Below are 14,585 nucleotides of genomic sequence, written 5' to 3'. Positions count from 1 at the left end.
GAGGACTTCCAGAATTTGAGGAGCGATACTGACTTGTTAGTGCATTCCCCCAGATACTCAAATAGGGATTGGGATTTTCCATTCTTAACTGCATTTGCAAATACAGGTCGTCAGAATCCTCTGGAACAACAAGCCCTCTTGCTGCTGCTGGGCCCGTTTTGGAGTAAGTACTTCACACAGGTACATCCCAGCAGCACCTGTTCTGAACTGTCTTACACCATCTTCACAAATGCAGCACATAGAGAGTCTCCCAAAGCACAAAGCCTTATGGAGTATCAGATGATAAACGTGATAAAAATTTTCCATTCATTGCATGTGATCATTTCCTTCTTTTTCAACAACACAACTATTCAGCACAGATATGTAGTGTCATTTCTAAGCTGGTTTCAGAGAGTTCAATTCCATAGCACCTCCCTCTAAACCTCCAGATAAATGAATTGAAAGATGACTTCTCTTCCCCATAGTGCTATTAAAACAAAACAACAAACCAGGAAAAAAGCAGCCATTCTTTCGCCCAAGGTGAGAGCTGTGATCTCTTCCCTTGAGACATTGCTCGGTGAAGGTACAGCTGCACAGCATGGTGCCCAGGGAAGCAGTGCTCTGGCTGAGCAGCTTCCTCAGGGCTAGGTTAGGTACCTCAGCTTTGAGGCACATTGCTCTCCCTTACCTAGAATCATAGAATCACTCAGGTTGGAAAAGACCTTAAAGATCATCGAGTCCAACCACAACCCAACCATGCTACCCTAACTAACAGCCCTCCACTAAATCATGTCCCTGAGCACCACATCCAAATGGTTTTTAAACACATCCAGGGATGGTGACTCAACCACCTCCCTGTGGAGCCTATTGCAGTGCTTAACAACCCTTTCTGTAAAGAAGCGTCTCCTGATATCCAACCTAAACTTACCCCAGCACAACTTGAGGCCATTTCCCCTCGTCCTGTCACCTGTTTTAGGCTGCAGGGCTACAAGCAACTAAGACTGTTTAAAACATTTAAAAAGTTGTGCTTTGCTGAGGAATGGATCGCTGAGGGACAATCCCATCATGGGAAGAATAACAGGTACCTGTAACCACACTTAACAGAACAGGCAGCTTTTTGTACTACTATCCAATTTTGTAATACTATCCAATCTATTCTTCCATCTTAATATGAAGGAAACTATACGGGCTATAACGTGCAATACCTGCACTCAACACATGTACAGAATGTACTGCTCTGGTTTCACATTATTGGAAGAGGTACCATATTGTGAGTGGAGCTGATGACTTCACGATAGTGAGAAACATTTGGGCCACACATTATCCTCACCCTCCCGAAAGAGGAAATCCTGCACAGAAACACAGTCACAAGGAAGCAGATCCTCTGATAAGCTGTATTGGCTCCTTTTATATCTGTAGTGGTTGTATTGCTGACTTTCACCCTAACTGCCCTGCTTGTTGCTCAAGGCTGCCAGCTCACCCCCACTGAGAAGACAGACCCATTCACATTCACTGCAGCCTCAGCAGCTAATGCTGAATTTCCACACTAGTTTCCTTCCTCTTCCCCTTTCATTCTTTGAAAGGCATGTGCACATTAATAAGTCCTAGAAGTACGTTGTGTTTGCAAGAGCTCCTAAAAGGACAAAGAACAATTCCTCGCGCACAGCATCTGGTTCCTTCTGTCAATGCTTTTTCCGCCCCTTTCAAGCAGCCCCTTGAGGCCCTACATGAGACCAAGGACAACTTCTTACACTGATACAAAGTAAATTCTTGTTCCTACAGGAAGCAGGAGTAAGGAAATGCATTTCTTGCTCAGGCTGAGCGGCATAACATTGTACTGACATCGGCATCAAGCATATATCACAAATGGTTACTCGTGAACATTCAGCATCATGACAAGAATTAAGCAGGGAAAAAAACAGCTGCCAATCGCTTCCATAGAAACAGCATTTATTAAAAAAATAAAAATAAAATCAAGTGTCTCCTTAGATTATCAGTAAGAATAAATCAATTAAAAAAAAATAAAACAACAGAAGAAAGCTAAGGACAGCCTTGTTGATGACCTACTGGCAAAAACTAACTGCAAAAACGCAACAGTGTTGTAAGCTCTATAGAAAAGCACTTGAAAAATCAGACACTTTTAGAAGCCTGATTAAATTTCCACTAAGAGAACAAAAGAGACTCCCAACACAACATACAGTAACAATGGACAAAAAATAAATAAGCACAAATTGTCTGGTTCTTTTCTTTAGTGTTTCTAACCCAAAGCAGAAGCTCAGATCTACCACCTGAAGGCTATCTGGTCCATTGTGAGCCCCGTTTGCTATGCTTCTGTCTCAGAGAACGTTGCCTGTGGTCGCAGGACAAGTCAGGCTGTTGCCAAAAGGGCTGGGTCAGGTCTGGCTGCTGTGCCACCACAAGTCACCTTTCTTCCCCCTCTCTGACCCCAGTAGGATCGGTGAACTTTTCCCACTCACCTGACATTAGAACTAATCTGAGAAGCTGCTTACTAAGGGGCTGAATCCATCGACCTTTTCATTTAATACTCTGCGTATGAGAAACGATGAGCTTTAGTTGTTAACCCTCATACAGAATTTCAAGTTTCTAAATACACCTGTAGAAAACAATCATGTTTACTTTTTCTTGACTGTGACTCAATTTCTCCTTTTTCCTAAATCATTTAAGAAAAACAATATTACCATATATGTACACATACCAATAGTCAGGATAACCCTACACTGCCAATGATTCCTAAGTTACATCTCATCTCTGCAATGCAATGGCACAGCACTGGCAGTCTCTTGCCTCTACTCAACCATTTTTCCCAGCTACAAGTCACTATCTACAAGTCAAAACTGGCTCCAGACGCTACACTACTACAGAATCATTTAGGTTTGAAATAACACATGTGGGGCCTACTTAGGGTTTAGCTTCACATTATACCTGATCTCAAGCAATCTGGAGTCACTAAATAGAGGGATGGCCCAGACCTCATCTTGGCACCCCAAATTCCTGTGCCTTCTTGATTTCAGAAGATTAACACAGCCTCCTAATTGTTAAAAACTAATTCATGAAAATTAGTGAGGCTTAAGGGAGAACAAGGGAAGAGGATGAAAGCAGAGACCTTTCCTCAGTGTCTGCCTGTGGTTACATTCTGTAAGTTCAAAAATGCGTATGTATAAAAATAATTAAAAAAGCAAACAGTTGCAAACAGTTAACAAAAACTGGAATTAATTCTACATAATACTGCTTACTAGTAATGACTTAGAGTGTGGAAAACACCAACATATAAAAAGTATTTGCAGAATTAAAGTAGGTTCTAACATTAAGCAGGCAAAGTTCCTCTGGCAAAGACTAGACATAAGCCCTGGTGTAATTTTACAGAATCAATCTGAAATTCAAAATCAATCTATAATAAATAAATTAAATCATAGTTGCGAGCAACTTTACAAGTCTTCCTTTCCTACAGTATATATCGACCTAGGACATTTCTGCATAAGCTGAGGAAGGAAGAATGCTCTTATTTTAATACAAAAGCACGGTGTTTCTGGTTATGCTTACAAACATCCAAACACAAGTGCACAGACATCAGACTGAATGTGTTTTGCCAGGTAACTGTGTAAAGGTTTCAAAAATAACTTGTCACTTTACAGAATTTTTGAAGAAAAAACATCCTGTTCAAAGGAATATACGTCAGCATGTACAGGTAGAAAGAATACAACCATGGAGACCACAGCGAACAAGGTATGGCCATCTGAGCTACCAGGTAGCACAGGCCTTGGGTTCGAATCTTCAACACAACCTCCCCTTTCCCCACAAGAATCAGACGTAGGCATTACAGTGCACATACTGTGTATAAAGTTCTAAAACTGTATTTTTGTCTTAGTATGAGCCATCTTTGAAGGATTCTGATATATCTTGGTTGGCAGCATCGTACTGAGCAATGAAATTTTTGAGTTCTTCAATGCATCGCTCACCTATTTCATGCAAATTCTGCCTCAGAGCAAACTGAATGGACTTCTCTAATGATGGGTCTTTATCAATCAGCATCTTCACCACCATGCCAAAGGTTTCACAGTCTTGTCTGTATACCTAGAAACAACACGTTTTAGAAAACAGTTAAATATAAGACTGTCTACATTAGCACACCAACAAGCCTCTAAGCTAGGAGTTACTGCAGAGCCAAAACCAAAGAGCAGTGAGCTTAACGAGTTTCAGTTGTAAGAAATACTTACCTTCTCCTCTCCTCTCCTCTGACTGACTTTAATACAAATGTACCTGGTACAGGACTAATCAAACACAAGAAATAACTCTTATTCAAAAAAATGCCAAAAAAGAGAACAAGATTCTCTTGCAACACTACTTAGTAAGCAATGGCAGAATAAAATGCAAATGCTAAATCAGATTTTTATAAAACAATCTATAAAATGAATACAACTGTTACATAGATTGAACCAACAATCTCCATCTTTACACAACACTAACTCAGTTTTAAATCTTTCATAGTGCTTTAAATACAAGTCAAATTCAAATATCGTCACCAAATTATGTTTATTTATTGGATCTCCATGTCTCATAGAAGACCATGACAAGCGTAACTTGTAAGTAGTTTGACCGTGTGTGTGATTCATCCATTAAAGGATAAAAGAAATCTTGGCAGTAGTCCTTCACCTTTTTTCAGTTCCAAATGAGGTTGCTGATCTAAACACTACCAAAAGAGGAAGATATTAAAATCTTCCAATAACTAGAAATTGTTCATTTTCACACAATCCTATTTTCTTTGACAAATTTCCTTCCAGAAAACACAGTGAATTTTTTAAGAAAGGTAAATCAGTTGTGTATCTCCACATTTTGCAGAAGGAATAAAAATGCTGATATTTCTCAGCATTTCAATACTGTGCTATAACTTGGCTTTTGTAAAGTTAATAGATAATAGTCTCGTGTGGGTTGGAAGAGACCTTAGAGATCATCGAGTCCAACCCCCGGGATTCGAGCCTCCTGTGTAGTAGAGCGGCACTTCTACCACTTGCGCCACAGGGGGGATTCAAACCCAGAGTTCTGTTATGTGAGCTTTTCCTCCCACATTAGTCTGTATTTTGCCTGCTGAAGGGAGTTGAACTTGATGATCTCTAGAGGTCCCTTCCAGCACCTACAATTCTGTGGTTCTGTGATATTTTGGGCACAGATGATGCTACTGTATGTAAAGGATTCTCTGTATTACAAGACAAAAAGGGGGGAGGAAAAAAGAAAGAGGGAGAGAACAAAAACCTGAACTAAACAGAACCCTCCCACCAGTGCTACGCTACATTTTTCTATTTATCATTGTCAGAAACATAATGATTTAACACAATATTCTTATTAAAGACTTGTCACACGTTTGACAGTATATTCTATGATGCTGTAGCCTTAAAACCAGATCCATTTTTCAAACAGTGGTTAGGAAATGAAAGAAAATCTTTTGAGAGGAACTCATTTTCAGGAGAGATTACGAAGTCAAAAACAACAGCGCAGTCCAAAACAGATTGGTGCAAAACAGCTCAAATGTGGAAACAGCACACACGTGGCATTTTTTCAAAGACTGGGTTTGTTTCCTGCTTTATGTGTCCAGTTGTCCGGTAGCAAAACATCAGTAAGAAACAGAAATTCTCACAGAGCTCATTTTCCAGAGCAAGTGTGGTAGGGTACTTGCAAAGAGAAATTCAAAACAGAGCAAATGTGAGATCCTGTTTTCCTGCCTCTTTCCAAGGCGAAAGCTCAGGAAGAACTGCTGTTTGATTAGCTGCGTGACAGACAGATGGTATTTCATTGTGGAAAATACATGCCTTTCAAGTGCTTGCATCAGGCTTCCTATCGCCTTCACAGAACGATTCTGCAAGTTCTTTTTAACCCCAGAGCCATTATGTTCAAGGAGAAATGGTTCAAAAGGTTGATGAGATTTGTTTTTCTTTCTGCACGTCTATTTATCCTGTTTTATCACCTCTCAAGTGTGCAGACCAAGGACGTGTGTATAATCTTCCACAGGTAAACTGCCTCGATAACCAACAGCTTTCACAGCCCGCAGAGCAACACTGACACCTGTGAGATCTCAGCACGAATGGAGAACACAGGCACAGTGCCCCATCTCTTATGCTGTACGGTACCCCGGAGTGCTCTCCACTCCTCGGTGGCTTTCAAAGGAGTGGCACATGGCACTCTCTGCTATTTGTCTCCTGCATCCCCAAGAAATAGCCCAGATGAAACATTTTGAACCTCAGCATGTAAAGATTTGCTCAGGCTGTGCACAGTTTTCTTCTAAAGACTTGCAAAAGAAGCCTGGAAGGAGAATCAAGTGGGCTGCCATTGACGTTGAGTCTGGAGTCAGAGAAGACATTTTGCTGACACAACGATGTGGAAACAAACGCCTTCGTACAAGAGATGAATGTTTTCAGCAACATTTCTGTGACAAAAGACTTTAAAAAATGCAATACCTGACATAGAGGAAGAAGGCAGAAGGTGGGGCAGGAAGGCATTTCTAGCAACAGAAAACAAAGGAAACAGCTCAGCTCCTGTAACAACAATTGAGTAATTTTCCCTCAACGAGCTTTCTAGCCTTGTTGCTAATTCTGATGCTCCCAATGCAATCTGCCTCCTCCTCAACTGTGCTAATAAGCCTATTTATATAGCTGCAACAAAAATTGCATCACTGAAATGATCCCTTTTAAAATTACTTCCCTCCAATTAACGTGATTCAGTGATTCAGTTCTAAAACCAGATGCATCAGCACGAGTGAAGGAACTGTGAACCACAGTTGTGATGGAGAAATAACTTCATAAGCCAGACTGTATCTGAAACCGGTGCATGAAAAACGGTCAGAGAGAAGTCACTGTGCTTTGAAGAAAGGAACTGAGACTGTCCTTGACAAGAATAGCAATTACAGGAGAATAGGAACTACAGCTTAATGGTCCAATGAACTATTTTTAAGAACTGCAAAAGCATTCAAAGCTGCTGAAAATGAAGATGGTGGCCATGCATAATCATATCCATCTTCTCTACAGAAGAAGAGAAGGTTAGTACTGGGAAATAAGCAGAAAGATGTTCTTTGAGAAAAAAGAACTGCAGAACATACTCCTAAAAAAGCTCCGTTAGAGAATACTGGAAGAACTCACAACCCAACAAGGTTTCAAAACATCCCCATCTTTAAAATTCCAGCTGATACTGATTTTGAGTTCAAACCATGGAACGTTTGTCTGGAGCTGAAACCTAAAAATGATTCCACGTGTGGGGAAAGAACAAATAGTGCTTTTATACTGGAGTGATACCAACAACACGACCATTCTGCCTGATACATGTGTCAGGTAATCCTGAAAACAGCTGAAGCCATACGATGATCACTTACCAAGGCCATAGTGTACTTTTACACTCTGAACTAAGCTATAGCACCAGCATAATGGAAAGAACATGTATCACTGCAGCAAGCAGATGAAGGAGGAGCAGAAACAGGTGTTCTATTCCTAAATATCTGTTTTTTATAAATGTATGTCATATTCATATCTGCACTCTCTCTAGGCAAGATTTACCAATGAAGCAAAAGCTGAATTCAAATTATCTCTGTAAAACTTTCCAAGGTCAGCAAAACCTAACATCCACAAGCTCAGAGAATCACAAAGATGCTTACTTTATATTACTCACACAATATTTTTAACTTCTTTTCACTCCTACACTGAAAATAGCCTAGAAGCTCTGGCTGAGATCAGCCCTCCACTCTGCTAGTCTGTATAAGTACTTTGGCTTTACCAAAATGCAAATCTCAAAGTGCGTTGCACCTACAGCCTGTGAGTGAATGCTCTTCCTATATTTGAGAAATCTAAACCCAAAGCTGCACCACTAGAACTGTTTAAGTATATCTAAGGGCCTGAGCAGACGTTGCCTTCCAGATCCTGCTAGAGCAATAAGGATGTTAGCCCCCATGTACCCTTCCTGTCCACCAATGGAAGGCAACCAAGCCCTACAACTCTCCTGAGTTAACCTCAAAGCACCATCAAAAGTGACTTAAATAACAACTGTTGATATTGATGTGAAAAAGATGAAGGATACTGCAGATTCTCTTCTTCCACTTCAGCAACATTAGCCTCTGAGGGTGGAGAGGTGAAAGGAACCACCTGGAGAATACTCATTTATTATACTCTGACATCCCTTCTACAATGATCATCTAATGTCAGTTTTGACTAAAATCAGATGATGCTTATTGGAATGGCTCAGCTGATGTAATAGCACCAGCTCACACCATCCTCTAAACACCATCACCCAAACTTGGTTATAACTTCAAATTCTGGGTATGGGTGAAATTACACCTAGCTAGGGAACGCCCTGATGTCATGCCTGCTACTCACTGACAGACTGCACCATTTCCTTCCCATGCCTTGCACAGTATGGTGTACTTCTCCAAAACTGTCTGGAGCTGCCCATGCCTTTTGCACAACAGAGCAGCTGGACAACATAAATGAACAGTAACAAGAACAGAAATCAGAATATAAGATTTCCCCCCTTGCAGAAGACCACAATTTGCAGAGAGTCAGATACTTTGACTACTTAAACTTGAAGTCTTGCATACCTGGCCAAAAAGCTTTATTTCAACAATACAAGTAGATACAGTAACTAAAGGGGCTGTGGTCAGGAAAACCAGGAAGATAATTGTGGATAATAAGATAATAAGTGGAGATAATTCACAAACTTTATTTCAGCCTATGGCAGTTTTCCCACCTTAGCTCTACATCCTGACCCTCAAAGCTCAGTTCAGCATAGGTAAAGGTGAGTTAGGGCTGTGGCTCAGAAACCGCGTTAAACAGCCTGCAACCCTTAGATACTAACTCACCCTTGAGAAGATCCAACATGCTCAGCAATCGCAATCTAGTGCCTGTGATTCATGCAAGTAATCATTTCATATATTATCTTTCAGAAGACAGAAACTGCTCCGTTACTAAGGGCACAATTCCCACAAGTATCAAATGCCCCATGCAAAGAGAGAAGCAACACGCTCGCTGATAGTTATTTGATTTCTGACAAAGGCAGTGCTTGAACTTGCAGAGCACAGGGTTGAAAGCCATACCACATCCCCTCCAGATATCCCATTAATGAAAGAGCAAACTGCCTGAAATCTCTCTCGCTTCAACGAAGCCCCAGGGCTCCTCTGCAGCAGACGGAGGTAACAGCTTTCATTCCCCAGCTGAGCCACGATAGCTAGGTTGGTATAGCCCTCTGGTGGTATCAGCCAGCTTTTTATTTCCCCTCCTCAGCAGACCTAAAATAAACCCGACAAAGCACTCCTCTGTTAACACAGCCACACCTCTGCCAGGTTTTCCCAGCATGAGCAGACTGTCTGCGAGCTACACGAAAGATTTTGTAACGAGGACTCAGCTCTGAGCTGATTGCAAATGCAATAACGTTTTACACTGTAATTGTGCATGTAAGTACTAGCAAATTGGGAAGTTGGTGAACACTGAGTGGCTTCAATATCGCTGGTAACAAAGAATTTTCCTTGCCACAAACTTCTTTTGAAAGGAATTATTACCTCTCCCCGAATGACTCTTTTTTAATTTACACGCTACATTAGATTTTTCTCAGCCATGCAAATTAGACTAAAATCCACTCTCCTCAAGAACAATAAGCTAACGCTCTGCTGAAAGAATACAGAGATGTTTCCATCATTGGAGTGGCAATGTAATTGTACTGCTATGTTTATGAGTACAACATATAAACTTATTGTTCAGCAGTGCAAAGAGTGCTCAGAACTGTCATTAAACCATTGCAAACAATTCTCGTGATCAAGACATTTAAAATTGGTTTTCATGCAAGATGAACTATTTTATGTGGTTACAAAAAGCTAAATTAATGTACAATAAATTTAATATTTAGCTACAATGTAGAGATATAATTGTTAATTATAACATAACAAGTCTATTCTACTCCTTTCTTTAATATGCACTAACAATTTTGCCTTGAATCCATGTAGTAAGTTTTGCACCCATTAATCAATGTGCTGTTTAAAGGCCGATTAGATATTCATTGAAATGCAAATTGAGGGAACCAAGTTATTTAATGTACTATATAATAATAAACGATTTCATGTTAATTTGCTACTTACTGGAGATATGGAAAACATTTGGGTTATTTGCACTTAAATGCGATTCTGCCTCTCTTCCCATTGAACATTTCTATTGTTTTCTTTAATAGATTTAATCGGCTTTCAGAAATGTTAAAACATATTTTGGCATTTAAATACCTGATTGAAAAGTCTGCTGAAAGTCCCTCATGTGGGATAAATGCTGACAATGCCATCACTTTAGAAGCCTGAATTCTGATTCTGACTTTGCTTTCACCAAAACCACACAATCAAGGCTTCCTGCTCCGCTTTAAAGTAAAACTCTACCACAAAGAGATGAAAAATCACCTATAAAACTGTGTGTTGTGTGTGTCTACAGCAACAATCTGCCTGCTGAGCTTACACACATTTTTAGCCCAAAAGCCCTGAACAGATGGTTTGGGCCCTGAGATTCAGCTCCGGTCTTCTCCATTTACTGGTAAGAAAACACGCAGACCGGATGGTCGACTTCACTGACACCATTGCTCCCAGTTTAAGCTCAAGACATCATCTGGACACTCCTTTGCTTCAAAGCACGCCCTGGTGGCACCTCTGCAATGACAGTGAAGCCACAAGGTTTGCACAGGGTGGAGCTCACTATAAGAGAGGCATATGACTGGCTCCAGCAGGCAGCAGCTGAAGGAGCATCTTCACCATGATCCCATCTGCAGCACTCACCCCTTCTTCCTGCAGTTTCGTGCAGGATTCTCCCTCTGAGCAACACAGCTCCTAATTATGACCACTACAGAGGACAGCCGTAACTCCTCAACTTTTTTATTTTTCCTTTCACTATCCAAACTTGTAAAAAACTAAATCACTGTCTTGTGCATGTACTCAGTGCTTATGAAATGATTTACAGGCGGAATATACCATTTTTGTATGACACATAAATAGAGCCAAAGCATGAAAAGCAAATAGAAGACAAGTCCTCACCAAGTGTTTGCAGCTAGAGGTACACAGCAAGGACAAATCTGTAGATCAGGGCTATATAGGTCTGCACAACCCTTACAAAAGCTAACTGCTTTGAGATCATTTAGAAACCAGTTCATATGAACTATGGAACTGTCTCAACTCTCTTTTAAGTAGAAGAGAACAGAGAAAGCGTAGCATCACATATGTTATATCCAGCGCACTGTAAGATTAAATTTAAACTGCCATGACTTGTATTTCTCAGCCATAAAATTAGTATCTGGAAAGGTTCAGCAACAGAAGTTTAGTTATGAAAGCTTACACTTTTTGAGTACTTCTCCATTGCTCTGAAATCATTACAGATTAGTTCAATAAGAAGCAAAAAGCTTACTTAAAATATATTGCTGAGAAATCCATATACGTAGTTTAATAATTTTTAATGCTACAGTGGAGGATTTTAAGTGAATGTTTAAACGAATAAGAATTGATATATAACAAGAAGTGTGCACAGCAATACACTTCATTTAGTGCTACATTTTGGCAATAGCGAGTGCATTATTACTTCTTCCAGAAATGCCTTGGTCAGCCAGGCAAAAGCAGCTCCCATGTGGGAGGGCAAGGACTATTATGTTACATGGTTTTACTGGAGATAATTCTTTACTAAACCAATCAGACCACATAATAACAGCATTCTAACACCAACTACAGGCCCTTGGAGACCAGTTTGTGTGTGGCCTAGATTTCATTGGCTTCTTTACAACAGATGTGTTGGATGAGGGTAGTGTTACTTCATATACTAACTTGTGTGTTCCGTTGGCAAAAACAGCAGTATTAAAGTTCTACCTCTCACATACTCTCCTCAGAAACCGTGTGTGTTCTGCAAGCAGATTATAAATCCAAATTCAAATAGACCACAGCAACTACAATTCATCACTGTCTATACTACTCCAGATGTACCGATTATCTCTTACAGACCTATCAATGATACCTTTCCAGCTCACATTTAAGAATACCCAGATACATGTTTAAGAACCATCAGCAACAAAAAACTGTGCAAGCCCAAAAAGTCTCTCAGAGTATCAATTTATGTTGCTATTAATTTTCTTTTGTTCTATAATGATCTAAAAGGCTAGAAATTGCACCTTCATAGGACCATAAACTAAACGAAATCCAAAGGCTCTTCTCCCTGATGGATGCTAAAAGAAAAACAAAAAGAGAAATCACATGACTTAAAATGCCTGAGTTTGGGATTAAGCAGGAAATAATCAGCTTTATGCCAAAGGAAGGACCTCGCCCTACAACTTTTTATTTATAAAACACGGAATTGATGGAAGCTATTTCCTAAATTTGTTTCATGGTAAATCTATTGCTGTATCCAAAACAGGAAGGGTGAAGTTTATCTGCAGAAGATTGTTTGTCTGCGTTAATTCTCTCATTCCAATTTCTTTAATAGCTTTCAGTTACATCCACTGACCATAAAAGAAAGCAATATTCATTTAAGCTTCATCAGGATGGGCTGCTTATTATTGGCAATAATGACATGAGAAACCACTCATCATAAAAGCAACCATCATTTTTATAGAGAAAGTACAGAAGTTTGAAATCCCCATATATGTACAGTGTTGCACTCAAAATCAACATCAGTGCATAAGACTTGAGCCAAAAGTGGCCTGAGGTTTTCCTAAAGAATACTCTACATGTTTTCAATTCCAATAAATATCCACCGCTGTAAATATTCTCAGATTCCTCATTCAGCAGTAAAAAGGTTTATTTTTGTCAATGGGAAAGAGAGAATTTTATCCTGGAGAGTGGATCACCTGCATTTACTTCACTAACGCAGTGTAAGTGAACGGTAAGAAAGGAAAAAGATGCGTACCTTCTTTTTCCAGTTATGAACAACTAGTAGATTAGCTGCATGGTTAACTGGCAACTACATTGTTGCTGAGAACTCAAAGGTAAGAGAACAGCGACTTCAAACCAGCCTCAAAATGAGAAGGCATTCTCATCATCAAAGCCTAAGAGTAGCCTCCAAATAAACCAACAAACAATAAAAAAACACTGGAGCAGCCAAAGGCTGGATTTTTTAATCGCGCACACTGCGTAAAGAGATTACTACACGAAGTCAATAAAGGACTGCATATAATGGACAACTTCTTCAGAAGGGAAAAGCAACAGCTGCAAGAAGAAAAACAATTACTTAGATTACCGACATTTTATTACTTAGTTTATGTTAAACCTTAAGGTTTCTGAGAGTTTAGAATTACTTCACACATTATACTAGCCTCACAAATCAGTTTTACTAGTGCTTTAGTAACGGACCTACACTTTTTCCACGTCCAAATCATGGTCTCATCCTTTACCCACATACTAACTTTGAATATAAAATTAAGAAAAAATAAATTAAGGCCACATTTTTGAAGACTTCCATAATTTTCCCCCAGCACATGGATGGGTATCTTTTCCCATACACAGCTGTGACAGCTGAAAAGACCATTCCCCTTTGCCACCTGTCACTATCTGCATGCCAGAAATCATCACCTCTCTTATTTGTGAGCCAGCACTATATAGGACCACCCTTAAAATTTGGCCTTAGGCAAAATCAGCCTGATTAGGTCATGTGCAACACATCAGTTGGGCTGCGAGGAGGAATCACTTCTTTGGGGTCAGAGGGTAATAAGCAGCTGTAGATGACACCTAGACAGGATGTTCAGCCTTATACTAGTGATGCTAAACATCCAGTGCCTTTGAGTTCAGCTAGGACCTCTCACAGAACTGCTACCTAGACAAGCAAAGCAGACAGGATCTGTGCTTAAATGACTGCACATCTTAGTGTGGATCTTCAGTCAAACACCAAATACCTTAAGAAACGTAACATAAAGCTAACATAACCCATAACGGTGGGGGTAGGGGAAAGATCAGAGAGAATATACGATGCAACCTCATTTCTTTTTGCAAACACATTCATTTCTTCTTTATTTTTATTTAGTGTTTTACACTCATACTTACCCCTCCTCCTGAACCTGTTCCCACAATTCTGGCTACTTCAATTTTGAAGTTGAAATCCGATCCAAAAATGGGTAAAAACTGAAAACATGTCTCTCCCTAAAGCAAAAGCCACAAGGAACAGAGCTTGTCTTTTATGGTTAGTAAATCACTGCCTTAGGGCAGCGATCACCAATTGTGGTCCAAGAGAATGCAATACGAGTTCTGCATTTACTTAGAGGATACACAGCTGACTGTATCCCAGAGCACTGGAATTAGTTACTGGATATATTCAGAGCATAGCTCATAAGAAATACTGAAGTATCACAGCAATTTGAACGTGGTTCAAATACCTTGGGAATCACTTAATTTTATCTTGCAAACTACTTTTCCACATGAAAAATGAGCACATTGCATAAACAAGTATTTTAGAAGATCTGAAACGAAGAACGTTGGCTTCCTATTTCCTCATTTCATGCCTTCATTAATGAGATAGTTAAGCAGTGTTGCAGCATTTCAGCACAGGAACTGCTACCTATCAAACTCATTAAAGGAATGTCTGCACCGTTCAGTGCAGTGACACCGAACATTTTCCAGA

General features: G+C 39.9%; 1 protein-coding gene across 3 annotated transcripts in view; it reads right to left on the bottom strand.

The window, feature by feature from the left end:
- Positions 1-1,912: 1,912 nt before the first annotated feature.
- PPHLN1 (periphilin 1) overlaps positions 1,913-14,585 on the bottom strand; it is an 89,139-nt gene continuing 76,466 nt past the window's right edge. For all 3 annotated transcript variants that reach the window (XM_015854625.1, XM_015854634.1, XM_015854643.1), the window contains exon 10: positions 1,913-4,071. In XM_015854625.1, the coding sequence (XP_015710111.1) occupies positions 3,862-4,071 (210 nt within the window). In that variant the 3' untranslated portion in view covers positions 1,913-3,861. The remainder of the gene's footprint in view (positions 4,072-14,585) is intronic.

Source organism: Coturnix japonica, chromosome 1 (assembly GCF_001577835.2).
Source record: "Coturnix japonica isolate 7356 chromosome 1, Coturnix japonica 2.1, whole genome shotgun sequence".
Taxonomy (NCBI): Eukaryota; Metazoa; Chordata; class Aves; order Galliformes; family Phasianidae; genus Coturnix; species Coturnix japonica.
Note: the sequence above shows the minus strand (reverse complement) of the source record. Positions and strands in the feature narration are given on the sequence as shown.